This window comes from Macrotis lagotis, chromosome 1, assembly GCF_037893015.1.
Source record: "Macrotis lagotis isolate mMagLag1 chromosome 1, bilby.v1.9.chrom.fasta, whole genome shotgun sequence".
In the NCBI taxonomy this organism is placed as follows: domain Eukaryota; kingdom Metazoa; phylum Chordata; class Mammalia; order Peramelemorphia; family Peramelidae; genus Macrotis; species Macrotis lagotis.
Genome location: NC_133658.1, coordinates 249,438,483 through 249,465,308, shown reverse-complemented (window position 1 = coordinate 249,465,308; position 26,826 = coordinate 249,438,483). Strand labels below are relative to the sequence as shown.

General features: G+C 38.4%; 1 protein-coding gene across 3 annotated transcripts in view; it reads right to left on the bottom strand.

Moving 5' to 3' along the window:
* EYA2 (EYA transcriptional coactivator and phosphatase 2) overlaps positions 1-26,826 on the bottom strand; it is a 250,980-nt gene that overhangs the window by 31,371 nt on the left and 192,783 nt on the right. For all 3 annotated transcript variants that reach the window (XM_074210160.1, XM_074210161.1, XM_074210162.1), the window contains one exon: positions 8,617-8,706. In XM_074210160.1, coding sequence (XP_074066261.1) covers positions 8,617-8,706 — 90 coding nt within the window. The remainder of the gene's footprint in view (positions 1-8,616; positions 8,707-26,826) is intronic.

The following is a 26,826-nucleotide window of genomic DNA, read 5'->3' as shown; positions in this document are numbered from 1 at the left end:
GGGTAAATCAGTCTGCCTTCATTTTTCCTTCGAGATGCGTTTTTTAAATGAGCTTATTGAGTGTTTCCTCTAGACTAGTTGGATAACACATTCCCTAGGAGGAAAATGCTAACACTCTTTTTTGCACTGTCAAAATGTTTAACTTTTCTGAAGAGTGATAAAGATGCTTCTCCCACCACTGGATAAATTGCCAGCCAGGCAGGAGCTCTTTGTAAGCAGACTAGCACTGACATGTGTGAAATATTATTCTCTCCAACAGCTCCTACAAATTGTAAATTAGACATTCAGTAACCAGACCCTGCATCAGGAAAATTGCTATGTCCTAACTCGATTTCAGAAGCAACCTCTACACCTCCCTCCTCATACCTCCCTTCCTACCACATAGGTAAGGGACTATTTTAGCCAGAATGGGCAACATGATCTCTTCTAAATGGGAAGATTTAAAAAGCTGAAGTTTTCTCTTATTTATCATGTTCAATTTTGTTTAGGCACACTTTGCTTGCTGCTTCAAAATCCAACTCTAACTCCATTTCTTTCATGAAGTTTTTTGACTAACCATATTAGCTCCAACATATTCCATTAAGCATGTCCTCTCAGATCTTAAATATCTAGTTTTTGTGTCAGTATTTTAGTTCAAGAGTGACACCTTTTTAAGGTAAAGTCTTTTCTAAACATTTGTCCTATATCCTTATCAGGTGACATGGTCAGCTGCTCTAGTTTAGTGAATTAGAGCTCAGGATTAAAAACAAGTCTGAGTCAAGAATACCAAGGCAAATCACCCAGCAAAGGGCACACTCAGTGTCTGGAAGCATATAAAGACAATACTGAAACATTAACCCTTTGGCAATTTTTTAAAAATATAATTGGAGGAGAAATGATAGTTTCCTTAGCAGGAATGGTTTCTTGCATTTCTGTAGTTTTAAGGGAAGATAGACTAATCAGGTGATCAGCCTGGGTTTAAAGATGGAAATCAAAATCTAGAGAGGCAGGTGAGGTGAACAGGATTTGAAATCAAGAACACAGATCAGAAATGGGATCCCAAGCCAAGAAGACAGAGTCAGGTTTGCTAAACCTAAAGTGAAACATGGCTGGAACAGAGTAATGCCAGAGAGGCAAACAGATCACCAGCAGCCAGAAGAGGATCCGAGACTCCACATCTCAGTGCATTCATCTCCCTTATGCTCTGTCTGCTGTTACACAGGATTTTAACTCTCACTTGTTATCTCACCCTACCCTCTCCAAACCCTTCCCTTAACTAACACTCCTTGGAGATTAAGGCAGTATAAGGCAGAACGAAACAATGAAGCTAGGATTCAGAGTAAAAGAATCTAGGCTTGAAGCTTACTATCCATGATCCTAGGCAATCACATCCCTTCTTTGGACCTCAGTGTTCTAATCTGGAAAAGGTGCAGGTTAGATTAAGTGCTCTTTAAGGTGCCCTCCAGCTCTGAATCCTGTGATCATGAATCTTTCATCCTCTAGTCCTCCCAGTTTCTAGCTTCAAAGTTGTAGAATGAACATAGGGTCATTCATTCTCCACTTTCTTCTGTAAGTCTCTTTAGGTTCCTACCAGATGCCATCTGCAAGATTTGTTTTCTTTAAAAACACGACAAGAAGAGGTGTACGCACTAGCAGAGAAGATCCATCTGAAGGTGCAGCATGTACACTCATTCAAACATGGTTTTAATAAAAACAGAACAGGAGGGCGGCTATGTGGTGTAGTGGAAAGAGCACCAGCCCTGGAGTCAGGAGTACCTGAGTTCAAATCCGGCCTCAGACACTTAATAATTACCTAGCTGTATGACCTTGGGCAAGCCACTTAGCTCCATTACCTTGCAAAAACCTAAAAAAAACCCAAAACCAAACAAACCAAAACACAGAACAGGACAGGCTTGGATTGGTTGGTAACATATATGGTAGACCTTTAGAAAGCAGCAGTAGTCATACAAAGTGACCATTAATGTTCCCAAGCCAGAGAATCACTTCCAGTTTTCTCATTTTAGCCTAATTCTCTTAATCCAATATATTTTTGAACTACAGAATAATTTTGTATCAAAATAAAGAAAGTTTTTTCCTCCCCAAGGGAGACTAAGGCTATCTTGGAATGATGTTACAACATTAAGATCTTACTCAAGTGTTTCTTTGGTTTGATCTTTTCACTTACTTTCCTAGGCATTTTGTGGATGAAGAAACTGCTGGCTAGAAAGAAATGACACCCTAAAGGTCACATAGTGTATTAATGGCAGAAGTAGTAGAAATCGCTTCTCTTGTTTCTTCTCTTTACACTCTATTCAGAGAGTCACGGATTTAGAGTTGGAAGAGATATTAGGGATCTAGTCAAAACACTGTTCAATTTATAGAAGAACAAATTGAAGATCCAGGAAGGCTAGGTGGATTGCCCAGGGTCACATAGGTAGTTTGTGGCAGGTAGATTTGAACCTTGGTTCTCCGATTCCATATTTGGAATCACACTGGTTCCTACCCTGGGAGTCATCAGTAACCAAGTACAAAGTGGATGCTAAGCCTGCCTCTGGATACAGTTACTGAACCACTTGATGGTGCTACTGTCTCTCTCATCTATAAAGGCTCAGACGGGAAATCAGTCGAGACTTGTCTTTCTTCCTGTTTCTGATGAAACATGAAAAAAAGAAAAACTGCTATACCAAGGAAAACAAAGTGATCTGCTGAATCTGGAGACGGTTCCCAGCTGCTAAGAGCTCTGGTTTCTTCTCTTGCAGACACAGACTTTGTCCTACTGAGTAGAGGCTTTTTGTTTTTTGTTTTAAAGATAATCTAATGAAGTTGTTTCCCATTCCTAATGGGGCTTGCCAGGGGTCAGAGAATTTCCTTGGTTGTTATCATTCTTAAAAACAGCAGGGTCCAATGGAAAGATTGTGAACACAGGAGGGACAGCTCCTGAATTCTAATCAAAGGTGTATAATAAGTGTATTCGACTACCATTTGGGATTTCTTGTTTTGATCTTGGTTCCCTCAATTACTGGCTGGGTGAAATCCAGAGCCTCAGTTTTCTCATCTTTAAAATGGAAATGATGGAGGGCAGTGGAGTCCTATCCAGCTTTAATAATTTCTTCCAGCCCATCTACTAGGACAGGATTCTTAGTCTTTTTTGCAGTCTGGACTTCTTTATTGGTCTGGTGCTACTCCAAATAATATTTTTAAATACATAAAATAAAATACCAAGTGTTGTAAAGGAAATCAGTTTATGTTATTATATCAGTTTATATTATGAAATAATTATTATCCAAATACTAACCAAGTTATTAAAATAAAAGTTCATACACCCCATGTTAAGAACTCCTGCCCTTAGAGTATCTGTGAAGAATCAATCATATTTCAATTCTTCATGGATTTTGATTAGGGACCTCCCAACACACACACTGTGGCAGAGCCTGGCTCCTCGATATTTTAGCAGGAAGCCTCTGGAAGCTACCCCAGCCATTAATGTTTCATTTCTTGGTGGTCAGATCTCTGCCGATGAATTTCCCTTCATTTAGAGAAACTGGTCCTCAGGTAACAGAATCATCTTATTGCCAGATTCAAGGTTTCTCCAGCAGTCTTAACACTTGCCTCTATGCCATGAAGGAGGAGGCACTGGAGAACTCAAGTGCAGGAAAGAATGAATTGAAATGAATGAAAGATATAGTCCTAAAAGTGATTTTTCACTTTTCTCTTGTAACAACTGAGCCAGAACAATGATTTGGGAACTAAATTCCTACATCTTTTCTGCCACTTCTTTTTTTCCCCCAAATCTAGTAGTCAGAATTGAAACAGACACAATCCTTAGGTAGTCTGAAGAAGCTAACTTTCCCATTTTCCTCAGCTACTCAAGAACGAGCAGAAAGAGAAAAAAGGACAATGCCAATTGTCAGGGCATAATTTGGGCAGATTTTGCCCAGTTGAGCAGGCTCCTTCCTCTTGGAAATTCCTCCTTATTCTGCTGCTCTATCAGACTTGCTATGTTACCTTCTTCTCTCTCCACCCCACCTCCCTCTTCAACTTACTGACCCCCTCTTCCTCCTTCCTCCAGTCTCCTCTTCCTTTACTAATCTATGTCCATTGTCACGCCCCAACTCCTCTCTTGCCTGGCACAATTTCACCTGACTGGGCAGAATATTCTTTCAGCTTTCAGAGAAGCTGTTTTCTATCTCTTGATTCTAACTTTTGAGTGGGGTCATAGTTTCTTGCTGTTTAGCAATATACCTGGCAAAGTTAAGTGCTAATGTTTGTTGATTGTCCAGATGGCTGTGTGATGCTTAGAGATGAGAGCAGTAATGAAATGCCCCAAACCAGCTACCTAGATTGGAGACTATCAGAACTGGAAGAGACTTCAAAGATCAATTGATCTAACCACCTCGTTTTACTGATAGAGAAACAAAGGCACAGGGAAGGGAAGTAATTTATTCATACATGGTTAGTGGGAGATCCTGGTCTAGAACTCAGGCCTTCTGACTTTTCATTCCAGTCCCCTCCTCCACCATACAACACTGCTATCAGCCCCATCCATACTCCTGAGTATGGTCTTGATTTAAATCTCTTTTCCTGGGCTAGTGTGCAAGGAGAAGCTACATGTGGCTCCCGTCTGAATTCCAATGGGGGGCTACATGGCGCTGGTTGTGGGTTGTTGGGCCTTTTTAAAAAAATGTGTTTTTCGTTGTGTATGTTTTAACTTTTAAATAACATTATGTGGTTTCAATTCTGTGTAGATGCCCCTAGGGCCCCTTGGCAGAGGGGCCATTTTTTTTTCTAAGTTCAGAAAATAAAAACAAACAAGCTACATAGCACAGCACCAATAGCCAATCCAGACTTTTTTTTTAAGGTGTTTCTTTGGAGCCCATGATATTCATTCCAAGGAGGATATCACAAAGTCCCTTCCATATTTACTATACATAAGGTCCCTGGATCTCTGGTCTATCTCTTTACTCCAAACAGATCAAGGATTTAATAAGTTTAGCTATTGCCTTCACTGACCCTGCTGGTAATGCCTCCAAGGTCTTTGGTTGATTGTCTAGTGATGATCTTCTCTGCATTTAGTTAGCTTGTACCTGGAAGAAGGGCAAAGACGTTGACTGGCCTGTAGCAAAATCTTCCCAGCTTATTTGAACCTATCACAGTTTGGTTTTCTGCTGGTCTAACCTAGAAGAATTCAAGGTCACCTCCAAAGTCACAACAAGGCATAAGAGGAAGGCTTCAGTATGGAATCCTTATCTTCCTTGAAAACTCAATTCAAGAGATATCTTATCCAGAAGTAGTTTCTTGATGTTCTCAGGTGTTGGTACTTCTTCCTAGAATTACCTTTAATTTTCTTTATACGTAATTCACGTATATTGTTTTCCCCACAAGCTCCTTTGGAGCAAGGGAGTATTTCATTTTTTTTCTTTGTAGCCCCTTAGTACCTAGTACAAGTTCTAGCACACAGTAGGTGATTGATAAATGCTTCTTAATTGAGTGTTTATTGATATAGTGGGTGGAGTACTGAACACTTCTGACATATCCTAGCTGTGTGACCCTGGGCAAAGTACCCAACTTGTCTGATCTCAATTTCCACATCTGTAAAATGGAGATAAAGATTGTGAGGTTCCAGTGTGATAATGTATATAATTGTACTTTTAAAAGCTTAAAGTGCTATATAAATGTCACTATTATTAATAATAATAACCTGCCATTTTCTGAGGCTTTTTAGCTTACAACATGTTTCTCATATATTATCTCACTCAATCCTTACACCATAAATTTAAGGTATGTGTTGTCAGGATTATTATCCCCATTTTCTAACTGAAGAAATTGTGGTTTCAAGGAGTAAAGTGACTAAACCCAAATGCCCAGTCTTTTAGTTGGCAGAATTGAAGGCCATTGTTTTTAACTGTCCATTTCCAAGGCAGTTGTTGGTTCAGGCCAGTGATAGGGGTGGTTTTAATGGTTAAATAAGAAATGAAGACATTTCCCTTTTGCCTTGAGGTCTGAGGTCATGGCAGGGAGGTGCTCTCTAGCAGGGTGGGAACCATTCTTTTCATGCTGTTTCTGGCATCTGCTATGGTGTCTGTTGAAAACGGGCACCTACTGAGTTTAAGGCTCATATGACTTGGCCCCAGAGTGAATGAAGAACCTTTTCTCATTTCTCATGATCATAGATAGCTTTTCCATATTTGTAACTTGTGGTTTGCAGGCCAACCTAAAAAGTCACCAAATTTCACACTTTACTACCTTGGGGAAACTTTTCTGTCTAGGGGTAGGCATGGGTATTCCTCAGCTTCCTATCCTCCTGGGTCCAGCAGATAATGCACAAGTTAAAGCTACCTCCCCCTAATGAGTATCTCCCAAGGAACCTAGCCCAGTTTGGAGCCAAGTCCAAACTGACTACACCCTCTCTGTTTTTGCCCTTTTCTTCTTTTCTTTTAAAAATAAAGTTCTTCCCTTCCTCATGGGCATTTGAAAGTAAACTATAATACTGTAATTACTGCTGGTTCCCTTTCCTGCCTGTCTAGGAAGGCACAGCACTAAAGGACCTAGAGCTGGAAAAGACCTCAGGGTTACCCAATGCCATCTGTACATCTTAAACATTTGGGAACTAAAGCCACGAGATGAGAATTAATTTGTTTGAGGTCAGACAGGTATGAAACAGTGGCTCTGGTCCTCTAATACTACAATCAAGTTCCTATCCAGTGCTAAAGGTTATATTCTGTTCTCTGAAATTCCTATCCATTCTCTAGGATGGGAAGACAGAATGAGACAGAAAGAGGATTCAGCTTGAAGTAAAATCCTAGAGGGGTGTGTGTGTGTGTGTGTGTGTGTGTGTGTGTGAGAGAGAGAGAGAGAGAGAGAGAGAGAGAGAGAGAGAGAGAGTGTGTGAGCTGAGTCTTCCCTTTTATGGGTTTCTGTAACCTCATTGACAAGATGGTAGTAGGGGAATTGGATTTAATAATCTCTAATCTTCTCTAGCTCCAGTACCAGGGATTCTTTGTATATCAGTTTCCCTTTTGGAAAATGGGAGAAAACAGCAAAAGGATTATTATGTTATCATATTCATCATCATCATATTAGCATTCAGTACAAATTGTTTTTCTTCTAGGAAGTCTTCCCAGACTCACCACCAGCAAAAGTCTCCTGCTGTTGATCCAGATTAAAATGCAAATGGCGAAATGTTTAACAAAATAAATGAAAATATAATATATCACAGATAATGTTAATTTATGGTTTTCTAAGTCAATATTCTTCAAGGTTTAATTTCTATTGAGTTTGACACCTTTGGTTAAGACCTCAATAAGCTCTGAATTGCCTCTTCAGTTAATGCCATTTTGGCATACTTTAATGTTTAAACTAAAGGAATCTCAAATAAGGAAGCTCATGCAAAATCATTCTGTAAGGCTTACAAACCTATATAACAGAATATAGTTGTTATATAATCCATAATCATTAGTAGTAACAAAAGCACTTTTTTCCCCAACAAGCTCCTGTGAATATTATTTTTCCAAATGGACAAAGGAAGAAACTGAGCTCTGAGAGGCTATTCAAGATACAAATACAGTAAGTACCTGAGGCAGGACTTGAATTCAGGACTATTGTTTCAAATCCAGCACCCTTGCAACTATTCTACCTTAAACTCTTATTTCTATTTCTCTCATGAACTCTCCTGGTCACTACTGGAATCCTTGTCTTCTCTCTTCTAATAGAACACTATCATGGAATATAGCATTCATTTTTGGATGCATGGAATAGGGTGCAAGCTGTTTGATAAAAGGAAGAATATTGAACTTTAGTCAAGTTCAACTAAAGTTCGAATTCTGTATTCAACATTTATTGGCTATGTGACTACAGACAAACAAGTTAAACCCTATAATGACAGCTATAGTATGTATTTCAGGTGGCAACTGTGAGAATCAAATGAGATGAAAATACTTTCTAAATATAAAATGCACTGCAATTGCAAACATGAGTCTGTCTAGCACTCTTATTTTAACCACCTGATATAATATTTAGCCCTGCTACCTCTGGAACCTTGAGTAAGTCACTTAAACTCCCCACAAAGTCCTAAGATTTTGAAACCAGGTTCTTTCCTAAGTGTTATCCTATTTTTATTTCAAAATCCTCTCTTCTTTTCTTCCCTCCTTCTCTTCAACATTTCTCAGGAGTAAAATAGACCATAAGACTAATACTTTAGGTGAGTATTTCTTTCTTTTTGTTCCTTGCTCCTAGGCTATAGAACATGCTGTAGATAAAAATGAAAACTTGTTTTTAAAAGCTTCCATCCTGGCCCCACAGCTAATTATTTCTGATCTGGGAGGATCTGCACTAATTTAGTTTAATAAACTTATTAAATAGCAAATTTCAGGAGGAAGAGCTATGTTGTTATTATTAGATTAGCCAGACTGCCCATTGACATTGATGCCTTGCACACCGGAGAGAGCCATTAATGGAACGAGGAAGTCCGGGAGATAATCTGGCAAAGTGTGTTTCCAATAAGCCATCCCTGGCTGTCATTAAGTGTCTTCTTGGGGGTCTCTGGCAAAAGTTTCAGGCCCCCCAAAAGCAGCATCTTTCCCTGAACCAGATGCAGGTGATTAAATATCCAAATATTGAATAGAATAAGCAGCTACCAACCTCCAGGTCATTAAAAAACAGATGTGTATCTGCAAGGTTGAAGATCATCTCTTCCATCATCAGGCCAATCCTCACAGATGTAGTGGTATCCTGTTAGACAGAAGAGGGGGAGGAAAAAACATACAATTGGAGTCTTCAGTGATCTGAATCTTTGCTTCTCCCCCCACTGCCTTGTGAAAGCTCATTGTGGTTTCTCCTAATCTGCATGGTTCAAATACAGCCTAAACCTGCTTCCTGTCAGGATCAGGGTGATAAGATTGTACAAGTTCCAGTATCTCAGTCCTCCTCTTCCACACCCTTTCATTTCCACCCTCTTTGGTCTTCTCAGGAATTCTCCTGGCTTCTCAGTTGCTTCCAGGAATGGAGCTGTCAAAGAACTTTCAAGAAAGAAAGACCCCTTAACTAACCATCTCACCAACCCTCCCTATTATTCTTTATATCTTAGGCTCAGACAATGATAAATTTAGAAGGAGACAAGTCCAACCTCCTCATTTTTACAGATAAGGGAACTGAGGCTTGAAAGAAGGGGTGATCCGGCTAGTATCTAAGGCAGAATCTGAATGCAGTTTTTCCTGACTCCAAGTCTAAGTTCAATTTTATTCAACTTAACAAGAACTTAGGATATGCAAAGCAATATATAAGGGAGACTCTGGATAATACAAAGGTAAGCTAAAACAAAACAAAAAGTTCCTGCCCTCAAGTAGTTTATATTTTATTTAGGGGATGCAAAGGACATATACATAAGAAAATGCAAGATAATCTGAGAAAGAACAAGAGCAACTGTGGGGTAGGGTGGGGGAAAATCCTGAATAGGGGATGTAAAGACTGAGCTGAGTCTCAAAGGAAGCTAGGTGAAATGGGATGCAGTGATATTGGCATTCTAACTGAATCATCTTTGTATAAATGATCTCTTTTCCCTCTTCTCCTCCTTTATCCCTAGGCTCTATTTTTTCCCCTCTCCAAATACATGGGTAAACTTGATTTAACACACTTAGGCTGCAAAGAAGCATCCCTAGAGGATACCCATTAAACAAAAGACCTCATGTAGACAAATACAAGCAGAGCTTTACATTCATTCTGTCTCTTCCTGGCCCAGAAGTGGAGAGAAGGGGAGGGGAGAAGGAAGAATTTTGTTGTTGTTGTTGTTGCCAATTTCTTTTTTTACTGAGAAAATAAGATAACAAAGCTATTAGATCTTAGAAAAGAATCATTTTGTAATCTGGGAAAAGATCTGAGGGTATTTTTGTAGTAGAGGAGTTCTTAACCTGGTACCCATGAATTTTTTTTAAAGTAAGCTTTAAAAAATTTTGATAACTTTATTTGAATGTAACTGCTTCACCTAGTAATCTTACATATTTTATTCTGTGCACTTAAAAATATGATTCTGAGAAGGGATCTATAAACTTCATCAGACTCCTAAAAGGGTGTCAGACACACAAAAATGATTAAGACCCCCTGCAATTACCCTTTCCTCAAGCATAATTTCTTTTGGGTGAGTGCATGGGCCCTATCCCCTATTCTACTAGAACACTTCCTGGGTTTTCTTTCCTAGCCCAGAACTTGGTGTCAAAAGGGGCAGAAGAAAATGAATGCAGCACAGTGGAAAACTTGCTCAGTTTGGATCTAAACATGTGGATTGGATCTTGGCTCTGATATTTGCCAGCAGCGTTGAATTTCCTTTCTTATGAGCCTCAATTTTACTACTCTGTAAAATAGGGATAATAATACCTTAAACTTCCTACTTTTCAGAGTTACCGTGAAGAAAGTATTCCAAAAAGATTAAAGCATTAGAGAAATGTGAATTCTAATGATGATGATGATGATGACAAAAAAGTCAAGGAGTGAGATGGATTTTATTTAGGAATAAAATAAAGTGCAAGGGCTGAGCTGAAATCAAGAAGACTCATCTCTGTGAATTCAAATCTAGTCTCAGATACTTAGTAGCTGTGTGGCCCTGGGCAAGTTACTTAACACTGTTTGCTTCAGTTTCCTCATCTGTTAAATGAGTTGGAGAAGGAATGGCTAACTACTCCAGTATCTCTACTAAAAGAGGACTCAGACACGACTGGAAAATAACTCAACAACAATGAAAGTGAACTCCAGTTTAAGTCCTGGGCTCAGTCCACAAAACCAAACCAAATTCCCAGGCCTGGATCACTGATGTGAATAATAGCTTACAGAGTGAATTTGTCATAATAGTCCTATGAGGTGAGGTAGACAGGTATTATTATGTTCATTTCCAGATACAGAAACTGAGATTCAGAAGTTAAGTGACTTCCTGACTTTTATATGTAAAATCATTTAGATTTTAGGTACCTTTAGATCTTTGGGACCTTTCTAAGGAAAAAGCCTTAGAAGTAACTGAGTCCATTTCACAGATAAGAAAATTGATGCAATGAAAAGTTAAATGACTTGCTTAGGGTCACCATTGATAGGTATCTGAGGAAGGACTGGAGCCTAAATCTTCATGACTCCATGTTCAATGGAATTAACTCCATCATTGAGTAGTTTTTCTATTCTGAGAAAGCATGATGACTTGGGGACCCTTAAATAATAAATCTAGCTTAATATTCAGCAGGCAACAATGAAGGGCTCACTGTGTTGCCAGATACAGTACTAAGGAATGAAATACTCCCCTTCTTTAAGAAGCTTACATTCCATTAATGCTTTTTAAAAACATTATTATATAATTTCCTGATGCTTTAAACCCGTCTCTTCCGCGCCCCCCCCCCCCCCCCCCCCCCCCCCGCCAAGAAAACTTGTGTTTTACAACACATGTCCCATTACACACCTGAGACAGGCAGGTTGATTTCAAACCTTATCTCAGACACTTACACTTACTAGCTCTGTGATGCTAGGCTTGTTCCAACTCTCTTATCTGCCTCAGTTACATCATCGGTAAAATGGGAATGATAATTATATCTTTTCAGGATTATTGTGAGGATAAAATGGAATGACAATAGGGTGTCCCAAAAGTCTCCATTCAGTTTCAAGATTTAATAGCTTAAACAGGTTACTGAATTAAGACTCTGGGAACTTGCTGTATTTGAAAAATACTTTTTTTAAAAAAAAATTATTGGAGCAGAGAGAATCTGAGCAGGGTCAAAAAGTAGAGATGGCAGAGGAAGGAATCCATGTCAGACATCAAAAGATAGACCAAATAAAGGTGGGATAGGCCAAAATGAGATAACCATATAAAATAATTTTGGTAAAGAACTTACAATCAAGACACAAGTTTCACTTTTCACTAGTGACCAGGCACGACTGGCTTGTAACAGTGTCCAGAGTACACAGCTGCCCATTGTTGAAAAAGATCCCTAATGTAGTTCTTTAGTTTGATAAATGGATAGTTCATAACCTTCTGTCCTGACCTTAGATAAATTGACCCTTATGGTTTTAAGGGAGATAATCCTTTCTCTGATCTAGAATTTGTCCTAGTCAAATAAAGCCTAAAATAATATCCTTCTATATATTATTCTCTATGATTAATGAATGAAGATAATTCTTACTCCCATCCCTGGGAAAAAAAATCCATCAGTTTCCCCCATTCAAACTTGTTTCTCCAGCACCCTTAAACAACACAAACCTTATTCCAACAAACTTAGCCGAGGAGCCAAGAATCAGAAGCCGCAAGAATGGTTTAAGATGCCACTCACATGAAAACTATTTTCTTAATCATTAAATATTTTTCAGCTACAAAAAATTGCAGTGGTTAATTTCATAAGATGAACCAACAGAGCTTGATTGCCAACCCCCTCTCTTTTTAAACCAATTTAAACCAGAACAGAGTTGGGAAGAGAGAGTTTCCACAACAGGCTTTAATTTGTAATTCATCCTTCTAAGGATGGGGGGGAAGCTCATCTTTGTTTTGCCTGAATGCATGTGGGTGGCTCTCTCCCAGGGAAGGTATAAATCATGCTAAGACATTGTAGATTTGGTAGACTTTCCTCTAATTTTCTGCAGATTTCAGTGGAGTCCTGTTTTTGCAATGGTATGGTCAGTAATGCATTAATGTAAGAGGGTTAACTGGAAAGCCCAATTGTTGAGAGTGGAGTTCATCTCAATCAACCTTCATGGCAGATGCTGCTGACATGAACGGCATACTGCACACTAACCTAATTATTACGCATTCTTTCTAAAGTTCTCTTTAATTAAAGGAGAATGGCTGTGGCCTCTACCATATGGTCCATGCCAAGAGTCTGAACTGGAGAAGAGGGTACGTGATGGTGTAACATGTGGTCTGGTAGAGTTTAGAAGCTGCTGCTGAGGATTTGGTGACTGATTTGGGGGGGGGGGGTAAAAGATCTTCCACTGATTTATTTTTGTTTTTAAAAATCTAATATAAAGCAAAAAAATGTTCACACATAGATCAAGTAAGTTCTAAAAGTTTTGAATGCTTTCTTTCTCTTTTGAAAAAAAAATCTTTCTGAAAAATGTTGATGCAGCTATAGCAATGTCCAAGTTCTACATATTAACTACCACTCTATATTGCAGTTTCTTCATCTGTAAAATGGACTAGATGAATTCCAGTTCCCTTCTAACCCTGAATTTTGTGATCCCTTCTAGTTATCATGTCTAGAAAGCAACTACAAGGGACAATGAATAGAACTGAGTTCAGCGTCTGCTTCAGACATTTCCTTGCTGTGTCATCCTTATCAAGTCACTTAATCTGTTTGCCTCAGTTTTCTCATCTGTAAAATGGAATAATTATAGCAACTACTTTATGGAGTTGTGCTGAAGAATGAATGAGATAATATTTATAAATCATTTAACAGTTCCTTGCACCTAGTAAATGCTATATAAATGTTAGCTATTAGTATTATGAGACAAAGCGAAAAAGAGGAAAAGAAAGATTCCTGAATTTTACAAATTCAAATCTTGATCATGTTATAGATGTGTATCACAAAACAGAGAGTGATTATAATTCTTGAATATTAGAGTTAGAAGGTGCCTGAGAACAATATAGATCTTACAATTTTAGAACTGGAAAGGATCTTAGAAGTTAGAATATCTGAACTGGAAGATATCCTAGGTCATAAAAATGACAGGGCTAGTCCAATACTTTCATATTATGGTTAAAGAATTTAGACTCAAGAGTCAGGAGATGATTTGCTCTACTGCATAAGATTGTTGAAGAAAAGTCCATAGCAAATCTTCCAGTGCTGCAGAAATGAGAGTCTTCCTCCTCTCCTCCTCTTCCTTTCTATTAAAGCTCTCTTCTGATGCTTCACTTAGGCATAAATATTATTCTGAGTTCTCAGAAGCTAAATCACCAGAGCATTAGCTCTACTCCATTTGACAAGTTGAGAAGATTTCACTTACAAAGTTTGGCAATAGAGTTGATCTATCATCCAAGGGCCAGATTAACTCGATTCAGAGACCTATGCTGGGATTGTCTATGGGAAGATGACTGTTTTGGCTACAGCAACTTTTGAAGATGATCCTCCAAGTCACAGAGGGGTTGTGGTCTGGGTGGGCTGGACAAGCACCCACATGATTAAGTCATGGATCTTTGAGTATTGATGTATTGTTGTCAGTATAATTATCCCAAATCAAACAGGTGGGGCACAGGTGGGACCAGGATTCTGATTCCCTGGACTCATGCCAGGTGACATTTTTTATCGTAACATGCTGACTTTTTTAGAATCTGATTGTCAAAACTAGGTTTCCTATTTTGCCAAGAGATTCACTGTGGAGTCTGTCCCTTTAACAATATATTAAGTTCCTTTTGTGTATTTACACATATACACCCATATATGTATACATGCATATGCACACACACATATATGTAAATTTATAAATAAACACACACATATGAGAAGCAGCATGGTTTGATGCATAGAAACCTGGCCCTGGAATAAGGAGAACCTGGATTTAAGTCCTCTATCTGATGGTGACTTTGGCCAAGTCAAGTCTTAATGCTCTATATCAGTCTTGTCAAACTCTGGGGCCCAAAAATCATATATGAGGATTCCTGCAAGAGGTATTTTTGACTTAGAAAATCACATTATTTATGTTCTATTATATTTGTATTGTTAAACATTTCTTAGTTACATTTTAATCTAGTTCATGCCACATTCTTTTTCTAGGTAGCATTCTAAAAAGTTACAGAGAAGCTGTCAACCTGCATTGATAGGTATGGAATTTTCTTACTAAGGAGTTCACTAAACCAGTCATATCACAGGAACAGTTCTAGTCTCTCTCTCTCTCTCTCTCTCTCTCTCTCTCTCTCTCTCTCTCCCTCCCTCCCTCCTTTTTCTACCTCCCAGTATTTACCCTCTCTTTCTTCTTCTGTCTCACCCCTTCCTCCTTTGTTCTCTTCTCCTCTTCCTCTCTATAGCATGATGGATAAGGAATTGACCATAGAACCAGGAAGATCTAGGTTCAAGTCTTGCTTCTGTCCTATAATGGATGCAACCCAGGATAAGTTCCTTAAACTCTCAGTGTTTTAGGCAACTTTCCCAGACTGTAAGTAAGTTGGACAGAAGGGACCCCACCTACACATGTAAGGGAAATTTCTTTCATCTCTTCCTTTCTGGAAGGTCCCTTTAACATTGAATTCCCCATTCCTTTCAGGGAAACACCCATTGTGTATAAAGTGAGGTATGTTGCTATTCCACCTCAAGATAAACAGAGAGCTACTATTTTTTTCTTTCTTCTTTCTTTCTCCCTTCTACCTCCCACCTCCCTCCATTCTGGTTTACATTACCATAATATCTGGGTTTTCTAGGAGTTTTGGCTGAAGGGAATTAGGACAAATGAGATTTTGCCATCCAGATGAGCTATGCCTCGGATTCCCTTGCACACATTCTGAGAGGGCCAAGGAAGCCTGAAGCTCTTTCCAAAACATGTCTTTGTAAGCAAATATCTCCAGACCTTTATGACATTCAATTGTCCTTAATAGAGCTGAAACACTTCATTTCTATTTGGGATCATTGCTGGGTAAGAGTCAGGCAGGGTAGTTCCTAATCAGACATCTTTAACCCACTCCAGGTCAAATCAACAGCTTATACTACTTTATAGGATCTACAGTTTATAAAATGCTTTCTACACAACTCTTAGACTGATAATGAAAGCAGTGCAATCCTGGCTGGTTTCTTGGCCCCATCCTCCACTCTACTGCCAGAGTGATCTTCCCAAAGGGCAGGGAGTAACAGTGTTATCTTTTCCTATTCGATAAATTCTATCTCCTGACTGTGGTCATTCCCCATGCTTTTTGGCTTCCTTCAAGATCCAGCCCAAATCTTACCTTCTGCAGAATGCCCTTCCTGATGCCCCCATTCTTAGCTTTCCCTCAGAAAAGTTTCACTTCTGCTGTCTATCTCTTATATGTATAATTTTTTGCTTGTTATCTATCCAATTAGAATGTAAGCTCATTGAGGACAAGGTTGATGTTTTTTGGCCTTTTTCTGAACCCCCAGTGTTTCATGTAAGAAATGCTTAGCTGACTATTTTGCTGGTTCAGGAACTGAAGCCTTGTCACATGGCTGAGTCAAACCTTAAGTCTTTTGACTCCCAGTTCTGTGGTTATTTCTATTATATAATGTTGCTCCAGGGATCATTTCAAACAAGGAATTCAATTTAAGATGAATTTTTGTTTTTTTGTTTGTAAAGAACCTATTACATGCATTATCTCATTTAATCCTTAGCCTGTGAAATAAGTGGAATCTCATCTTTGGAAAGCTGAAGGCACAAAGGCTTTCTTCTTGTCCTACCAGTCCTTTTCACTCCCTCTTCAGGAGTAATTGAGATTTTCTGCATGGTGATTCTTTGGAGCTCTGTCTTCTATTTGTAAATCTCTGTGATCATCCCTTCTGTTAGTCATTCAGCAAATATTTGGTAAGTGTTCACTATGTGGAAGGGAAAACTATGTGGAGGACACATTATTTTCATCTGCCTTGAAGGACTCCAAATTTTTTCTTTCCTTCTTTCTCATTAGGTCTATCTGGAACACAAACCATTACTTGACAGAATAAGGAGATAACCTGATGTAGAGGAAAGAATAAGAGCTTAGGAGTCAGGAACCTTAACTAAATTCATTTCCATCTATGAGTTTTAATCTTTCCTTCCTCCCTCCCTTCCTTCTTAGGATCACACAGCTTCTTAGGGTCACACACACACAAAGTCTTTGACTTTGGATTTGACTCCAAAACTGGTTCTATACCCACTGCACCACATATCTGCCCCAGAGCAAACTCTATATAATGGTGGGGATTAGATGAGGTTATCTCAAAGTCTTTCCACAGCTCCCCACTCCTTCCCTCCCCCCCACTCCAAGATCACTATTTTCTGAGGTTCCTTCCAGGTTTAACATTTAATGATGCTATGAATCTGTTACTTTTACTAAAATACTCAAAGGATCATAGATTTAGAACTTAGAAGTCCATCAAACTCTCTTCTTTCACTTTATTAAACAGTTTGAATAAAAACTTACTCTGATAAACTACCACTGTATTAGTTCCTGATTAGCCAAGATGGATTCTTAAACAAAAGCAATTCGAAAACACTCCCTCCCCACAATTATTTGATGTCGTTGAGTTGTGTGCCTGTCTTTGTGACCCCATTTGGGATTTTCTTGGCAAAGGCACAAGAGTAGTTTGTCATTTTCTTCTTTAGCTAATGCCAAGTGACTTGTCCAGGGTCACAGTTAATGTCAGATCAGATTTGAACTCAGAAAGATGAGTTTTCCTGTCTCCAGGCCTGGCATTCAATCCACTGTGTAGCTACTCCTTCCACTCCACACTAGATAATGGAGACAATTGAACTCTCAACTGTCTAAAATTTAATGGATAAGTCTTTGTCCTATGATAAAATATCTGATTTTCAAACCCTATACTGTGAACTTGGATTTTTAGGTTCAAACTTAAATCACTAGTAATCTATCTTTAAGATCTGGGTCCTTCAAACTTTTCAACCTAGTTTCCAAGGCCTTCTATAAATTAGAGCTTATGAACCTTTCCAGTCATTCTATACTCCCTGTACTCTGGCCCATTTCTACTTGACTATTTAGAATCACCAGATGGAAAGTTAAAAAAGCCTTAACAGGACATCTGTTTCAACCCCTTCATTTTATACAGGGAAGCAGCTGAACATCAGAGCAGTGAAATGATTTGTCCAATGTCACCCAGTGGAGAGTAGATGGTAATTTGAACACAGGTCCTCTAATTCCAAACTGCCTGTGAGAGAGTGCATGTCCTACACCACCATTCTGATAACTGTTTCTAGAACTAGACAACTTTCCTGACTCTTATGCATTTGCCTAGATCATTTCCTTTTCTGAAATACTCATCTTCCCCCTTTTTGCCTTTTGAAATTTTACCTATTCAAAAATCAATCTCAGATCCTGCATCCTCCGTGAAACCTTTCATGATAAACACAAGATCATGGTGCTTCAGAGACTGTCTAGTCAAATACCCTCATTTTACAGATGAGGAAACTGAGGTTTAATTAACTTCCCAGAGGTCACATAGTTTAAGCTCTAGAAATAAGATTTGGACCTAATCTTTAGATAGAAATGATCTCTAGTTCATAAGCTATTTGCTTGGTTTTCTAATAGTGCTCTCTCTCTCTCCTCTCCTTGTTATTTGTCAACATGCTCTATTCTTCCTACCAGATAATAATCTCAATTTTTTTTTAATTTCCTTTAATGCCTATAATGTCTTACAGGTAATTCAATAAATACTGACTAATGAATTATAGTGGAAAGTGATGGATTTGGATGTTGATATTCAATACTTGTCTGTCTTAGGGCATGTCATCTGACCTCTTTAAAATGAATGAATGTGGGAATTCATTAAAAAGTTGGACAGTCATTTGCTGGGGATATTGCTTCGGTTTAGAACAAAGGGTCTTAATTGGGAGGGAAGGTCTATGAATTAAATTTTTTTGTTAACTATTTAAAATAATTGGTTTCCTTTGTAATACAACATATTTTATTTTATGTATTTAAAAACATTATTCTGAGGAAGTCCACAGGTTTTACCATACTCCCAAAGAGGGCCACGAAATAAAAAAGATTAAGAACCTCTGGCATAGATGATCTATATTCCTTCTTTCACTTCAAAAACTGTGATTTTGTAATTTGTGGCAACACTGCTGTGTTGGTTCTCCTCCCTCCTATTAGTTTGCTCTGTTAATTCAGGAAAGATTTACAGAGGTCTCTAAGGCTCTAGGGAAGACTGCTTTTAGAGATAATTCCCACTTCATTTAAAACTTCCAAACTTGTAGTAGTTATCTACTTATTTAAGGTTAATTACTTGGTTTGTTGAGGGATAATTACTGGGGCCTATGGTATGTATGGGTCTAATGCAAAAAAGCAATAGAGAACAAGAGAAATGGAATCTAAGGAGTTAACTCCCAACACTTAGACCCCCTCCACCCCCATCCCATCTCTCTACTGGGGCCTGAGACTCCTTTTTTTTTTTTTTTAACAAAGAATGACTTTTTTTTTTACTTGCAAGCTTCAAATTTCCTTCTTTGCCACTTCATTGCTGCCCGTAAGCATCATACTCTCCAGTTGACTGGGTCTTCACAGATGCCAGCTGCTACTCGATGGCAAGTTGAAAGGGAGAAGAAGAGACAGACGGTTCCTCTTGGCAGCTTCTCAACCACCAATCATTTTTCCCCCACTCTGGACCTGGACTGCTAAGAGTTCCAAAGCTTCTGCCTTTCAGGGACCCTGTTGGGGCTTGCAGGCTTTTAAGCAAAGGGCATAGCTGACTACCCTTGAGATGTTTAACAAATAAAGGCAGCCTGCATTTGTCTCCTTCTTTCTTCTGTGTCAATTACCTTGACATTCAAAACCCAAGGACAATATGTTTCTACACCTCTTCTGAATTGAGATTTTAAAAAAGTAAATACACACACACACATAAAACCCCTCACCATTCAAACTAATAAAATCTTTAAAAATCATTGCCAAGTAGCTGTTTATAGGCTGAACAAATAATTACTCTGCCATAAAGAAGAAAGTATTAATTAAAGCTATTCATTAAATCAGCCTCCTATTCTATGGGGTTTATCTATTGGAAGTGTCAGCCAGAGGTTAGAGACGGATTAACACACAAGGGAGGGTTTTGCCAGTGAAATCTCCTCCTTGTGGTTTGCTCTTAATAATAAAGTTGTCATTAAAAGAAAGAATTTAATGGTTTTAATTGGGTTTAATTACTTGGAAACTCCTGGAAAACAGATCATTCTGTTTAAAAAAGGGGAGGGGGCATATAAAGGAAGACAAGAAAATGAAGACTATAAGGAAAAAAAGTCTGGAGCCACATGTTCTAACAGCAAAGTTCTGAAACTTTCATTCTTCTGAAGTTTCATTTATAAAAGGGAATATGAAGACTGAAAATCACTTCCCAGCTTAGGACAGTATAAATAATGATGATTCAAAGTAAAAGCAAATTGATCCCCTTGTACCTACCCAATCGATCTGTTGGCTCACACCATAGTAAATCCTTCTCTCACCACAGACTGGCTAAAGCAGTCAAGCTGACTACAAATCTACAAATCAGATGAGAATCAAAGGAAAAAGCTAGAGATATTGGAGGGTTTTTTCCTTTTGATGTTTTATGCAACTGACCTGTCTCCTAAATTTCCAATCCTTTTCGGAAATTTCTTCCAGCTGGGAAAACTGTAAAGCGTTTTACTGTGACACAAATATAGGGCAAAAAAATTTTTTTTAAAGGAATTACTACTCAATATGATTTCAATGTCTAAGGTACAGTGAGAGAACAAAGAAAAAAAGACAAAAAGACCTTGGGCTTGAAGGTGTTGGATTAGATATTCTCAAAGGACCTTTACATCTTTAACTTTCTGAATTATATGTTCTAAAGTTCATTCATTTTTAACACTATATAGTCAGAGTTCTTTCCAGAAGATATCCTATGTTGTATATAGTAGACTTCTAATTCTCAATCTGATTCTATGACCAATGACTTTATTAGGAAGCCTGATTTTTATTAGGTAAAGTTCTTTTATTTAGTCCACTATCACCAACTATCATCACTGACATCTGATACGGGTCTTTGAAGTTTGCAAAACCCTTTATCAAAATCAACTCACTTGAGCCTCAAGACAAAAAGTCCTAAATTCCTTATGACTGGTGAGGCAAACACCTCATCCCCCTAGTCTTCCAGATTGTTAAGGGCAGTGTCATCCCCAACTCTTCACTTTCCCTTGTCCCTCATATATATCTAATCAGTTGATTAGATCTGCTGATTCTACCTTCAGAGAACCTATCATAATTTTCTTTCCTCTGACAGTACTATTACCATAACTGAGCAGGCTCTATTCACATGGCCTCTGGACTACAGCAATAATTTCTTGGTTCATTCCATGTCTTACATCTCTCCCCCTCTAGTTAATCCTTCTCTTAGCTGGCCTAAAGTGTATGACAACTAAAACTTTTATTAGTTAATGTCATCTCACCCAATCCAAGCTCCAATGGTTTCCTATTATCTCCAAGATCAAATACAAAATGCTCCTGTTTGGTTTTTAAAACCTTTCATAACCTGGCCCCTTCCTACCTTTCTATTCTTCTTATACTTTATTCTTTTCCATGTATTCTATTTTTTAATGGCACTCCATGTTCTAACTGTACATTTTCACTGGTTTTCCTTGATGTCTGGAATTTTCTCCCTCCTCATCTCTGCCTCCTGGCTTCCTTGAAGTTTCAGTTAAAAATTCTACTTCTCCAAGACACCTTTTCCGTTACACTTTTAAAGCTAGCTAGTTAGTGCCTTTCCCTTAAGATTGTCTAGAATTTATTCTGTGTATTTCTTGTTTAAGTTGTTTGCATGCTGTCTCTTCTTCTTGGGAACTAGGATGGGCTTTTGTTTTTCTTTGTAACTCTAGTACTTAACACACACTGCCTGGCCCTTAGGAGGCACTTTATAAAAGTATGTTGACTTAATTCTGTGAAGTATTGCTATATTCATTTTACAAAGAGACTGAAGATCAGAGAAGTTAAAAGTTCCTTGCCTATGGACTCACAGTTTGTAATTATTAAAGACAGCACTTTAAAGTGGCTCTTCCTGATCCCAAGCCTAGGAGTCTACCTACCATGCCCCACTGTCCCACATATTCTTGGTGGTTTCTAAAGAAAACAAAAAACAACAGAAATAGACTAAAGATTTTTGCTCATGTTAGGAAATGAGGTCTTTAGTGTCCTCATCCTTCAGTGTCATTAAAGTTTAGGTAGAATTATTTTATAAACATTTTGAGATAGCATATCCTGGTGCTCCAAAGCACAAATATAAAAATTCAAAGTAGAATAGAATAAATCTTCTTCTACAACAGAAGGAAGCATTCCCCTGGTAAATGGATCTTGGGGGTTAAAAGGATCCAGTGAAATACACTAGTAATCCACTTGTCATGTGTCTTCTTGCTGTACTCTCTGGACTCTTTCTTGCTCCAAGAACCATCACTCAATCAACATAGCCCCAGCAACTGGAAAGGGCACCCAACTACTTCCTAATGGCTCCACCCACCATCTATTTGATTTCCTGAACTTTCTCCCTAATAATCCACTACTTCCCCAATATATGAGAGCTCCCTGAAGGCAAGGACTTTCTTGTAGTTGTATCTTCAGTGAGGAGATAGGAAGCAATCAGTGGGAGTGTCAAAGAAATAAATTTAGGCTTGACATCAGGAGAAGCTTGTCACAGCTGTCCCAAAGTGGTAAGGGCTTGGAAGCCTTCAAGACGTGCAATGTCCATTTGCTACATCTATTCTACATATGAAGAGTTTGGGGGGTAATGGTTGACTAGATGTCTGCTGGATCTCTTTCAACTCTAAGTTATGTGATTATATGATGGTGTTTCTGTACTAGAGCACCTTATGCTGATTTTAAAAATATCCAATTCTTAAAGTAAGGGCTTTAGATATGAAATTTTAAAAGTTACAGCCATTGCTATTAAGGAGTTTCCATTTCATTCCATGGACTCTGGACTCCTTATCAGTAGTAGCAGCATCCAAAATTTCCTGAGTGTCTTCCATGTGTAGGTTATAATGTGTGGTCTTGGCAGTACAAACATACTGGACTAGAATCCACATCTTCCTGATTTGAAGGATAGTTTTATCCATTATGCCACATGGCCTTTTGGATGAAGATGATGATAATCAAGTATAAAAATATTTTATGAAAGGCATAAAATAAATAAATAGTAAGTCTTTAAAAAGAAAAGTCCTATCAGCATAGTGATTTGTGAACTATTTCTACCTGAATTCCACAGAAAAAGATAAAACGATGATTAATAATTATTGGACATTTCTAGGACATTTTAGGTAACAAAGCACTTTCCATACAATCTCTCATTGGAACCTTAAAAAGTTCCATGATATGAGGACTTGCAGATATTATTATTTCCATCAGACAGAAGAGAAAACTGAGGTTCTAAGAAGTTAAGGAATTGCTTATTGCACAGTTGGTAAGTTGATGACCCCAGGTCTTCTTGACTAAGACCAGCATTTTACTGATTTTATTACTATGATTCTCAATATGACCTTGAGAAGTTTGGAAGAAGAAAGGGAACACTGAATTTTACAGCAATCAGGTAAAGATTTGGATGGAAATTAAAGTAAATGCTGGAAAAGAAAATGGAGAACAATCAAAGTGCAGGGAATGGTGAGATCAAAAGTGTGATGGTAGGAATAGAGTTGCAGTATGTGGAAACTATGGATAAGTGACTAAAAGGCAGAGTTCATATAAAGCAGTGATGAAAACTAAAATAAGAGCATTACATTGGGAGATGGATTGTGAATGACCTTGGATAATACAAGGATAAGGAGTCTGAGGGTTTTTTTGGGGGTGGGGTAGGGAGGTATTGTGGAAACATGGAATGCTTTGGATCAAAACTGTATTTTAGGAAAATGTCTCTGGCAAAGTGTACAAGGTATATATTGGGCTAGAGATTAGAGACAGGAAGACTAGTTAAGAGACTTTCAACAGTATAAACACAAGGTAATGAGGGATTAGAGTCTAGCTATGCTAGAATAAAGAGCAACATAAAGGGAAGGATGAATCAGAGAGTGTTGAGTACAGCAGTGTCATAGAGCTTAGACAAGAGACTCTCACTATACAACTTAGCTCAGACTAGGTTGAACTCAAAGTCTTTTACCTGATTCCTGATTAAAAGCCCAAATGAGGGGGCTCTGGAATCTCAGTTTACTGACTGAGGAAATTTACTGATGAGGAACCCTGAGTCCTCTGCTCAAGATTGCAAAGATGGGTTGTTGGTAGCCTTGCTTCTTCCTCCAAGATATCATCAGATGAGGAAAAAAGAATTGCAACAAGACAGCTTCTTTTCCAAATTGGGATGATATCTTACTTTAAGTTCAAATCTCAAATTTTTCTGACATACACTACTGATTAAATTTTTACTATTTTTTATTGTGGTTCCAGTTTAGAAACAAGGGACAGGTAACAGGAGCTTCTTGCAGATCTCAGACTTTGCACTGAAAACAGGATGAAAAGTTCCCAAGTAGGATAGGAAATGCCAAGGGGGACAAAACATTTCCTCTGTCAACACCAGACCCCAAAGCAAATCTGCTCCCATCCTCCTGCCATTAAGTAGGCAGACTGTGATACCATAACCACCCAAGCTTCATGGGAATTCAAAATATCTTTGGGCAAAACCAAGAAATCTATTGTTCAAAAATAACTACCGTAAAAAAAGTGCAGTCAGGGAATGAGGGGGAGTGAGAGGATGAGCGACAGCTTCTAAACCTGCTATTTAGGTGCAGTAGGGAATTATTTCAATTATTTAGGTATGCAAGTTGTAGGAGTTAATTTTTTTTAAATGATCATCATTATGACTGGCAAGCCCTATATTTACAGAACACAAAAGGGCTCCCAGCTCTACTAAAGGGCCAATTTGTTGCAGGGTTTTGATGGGAGATTAAAATCACTTTTATTAATCTTTAGAGGCCTTTTGACATTAATTGAAAGGTAGAGTGGAGGAAAAACTTGGCAGAGGGAAGACCAGGGTTCCAATTGGTATTTGTTAAATTTTTGAGAGGATAATTAGTAGTAATCTGGATTTAGGATTAAATCCCTGCCTCCCTCCTCAATCCACTGCATACGAAATAGAGTGGTTTTCTAAGCAAGGTTTCTCTCTCTTTTCCAAAAGAAAAGGGGCAGAGGAGACCTACCCTGAAAACAATAAAATAGAAAGGAGGGTCTCTGTCCTCCCTCACCCTCCCGCACTCAAAGGGCTTCAAAGATGCTCTTCATGCAAACTCTCAATGGGTACCTGGAGTGTAATGACCCAAAAATTCATTTCCAAAATTTATTTTATGTTGGAAATAATCCTTTAATACTTCTAAAATGCCAGGCATATGTACTCTACTTGGAGAGCTCTTGGCTCATCTCAGCTCTACTAAAAGGGATTAAACCTATAAAAGCTTCCTCAAAGTATCTCTTCAGCCTACACGGGAGTCTTTAAGGGTTGGTCTCAGGTCTTTCAGCAAAATTCTCTCTGCCCCCCACCCCTGCAAACAAAACAAAACAAAATAAAACCAAAATGACAAATGCAGATGTCTGCATCCTGAACCCTCACTAGAGAAATTAAACAACCAATCTTATCGATTATATTCTCCCTTCATTCCCACAAGAAAGTAAGCATCTGATTAAAGGAAACTCTCTTTTATTAGGGAAGTGGACAAACTCTTTTATTTAGCCCAAATGAGAGAGAGTATGAGAAAGGTTTAAGTCCCAGGTTTAACCCTCAGTGGGTAAAAAAAAAAATCTCCAACTTCCTCAGAAAATCCTTTCCAAATTGTATTCATCTTGACTTAATCCACATCTACTGAGTGAATTAGGCAGTATTTATTTTGAAAATCTATTTTATAGAGTTCCAAGGACTCTGTTTTCCTTAGGAAGGGCTCATTCTACATTTCAGAGCTGGATGCCGCAAGAAGGTCTCAGACCAGGCCTCTGAAGGTCTTTAAAAGTCCCAAGGTGCCCAGCACACATGACTAACAAAATGTAAATAAACACAGCTGAGCCAGGAAGAAATTGGAAGGTTTTCTCATTAAAGAAATAAAATAAACAGATGTCCTTAAGCACTTTGGCTCGTGTGTGTCAAAGGAATGGAAAACTCTTAGATGTCTGAATGGCAGGAATAATATAGAGCCGCATCTCAGGCTGAAAAAGAGAAAAAAAGGGTCTGTGGCACTTTGAATTAACTAATAGTCCTCAAGGGAGCGCACTTGTGATTTGAACCTTAGCAACTTCTACAAATAGTTTTTAACTGCCGGGTAATAAAACAGGGTTTTATTCCTTCTCAGTTTGTAAAGTAGTAAAGGACAGGCTAAGCCATTAGGAGCATGAATCACCAATGGACCTGATTGAATCCTGATGGCATGTTTTTTGGGTACTAGATTAAGGAATCAGAGCAGGACTAGGGTAATACCAATCAGTTAATGGTGGAAGAATGCAGAGAGGCAGAGGCTGCTGACCCAGCTGCTCTTAGCAAAGGTATAGCTAAGCTCTCACCAGAGCTTCTCTTGCATCCAAATTGAAGATACAGTTCCTTGGAAAAGACAAATCTAGCTAATTCCAAACCCAGCTTACTTATTATACAGCATGAACAGTGACTGGCCCCATTCCATTCTTGTAACAACCATATAGCCAAGTAAATGAAGGCATAAATTTAGGCCTGGGAATACCCCATCCTTTTCTACAAAGGAACTAGCTGAAGGGATAGAATATTTATTGTGTCATCAGGGCTATGGAGTGGGCCTACTATATTATAAGACCTTTCTTTGGACTTGTTTCCTCATCTGTAAAATGAGGGCGTTGGACTGGATACAAGGGATGATATAAGCAGTGCCTTGTATATAGTACGTGCTTGCTAAATGTTTATTGACTGAAATAATGTATAAAACAAGAGTTCTGCTTTGGAGAAATTGACTAGTTTGAGAGAAAGGCAAATATTAAAAAAATGGTTGCAATATGGAAGTTCAGTGCGCGGAGCTAGATGAATGTTCCAGACAATAAAAGCTACAGAAATTCAGGGGAGGAGGAGATCATTGTGGTTCTGATCTGATAGGGGAAGAGATTCACGAAGGAGGCTAGAACTTGAAGAAAATGTAGGATTTTGATACATATAGAACACTGGAGAGAACACTCTAGGTGAGAGCCTGACCTACAGAAAGATGGGAAAATGAAAGCTGAGTGATGGAGACAATGAGTTGACCAGTCTGGTTAAA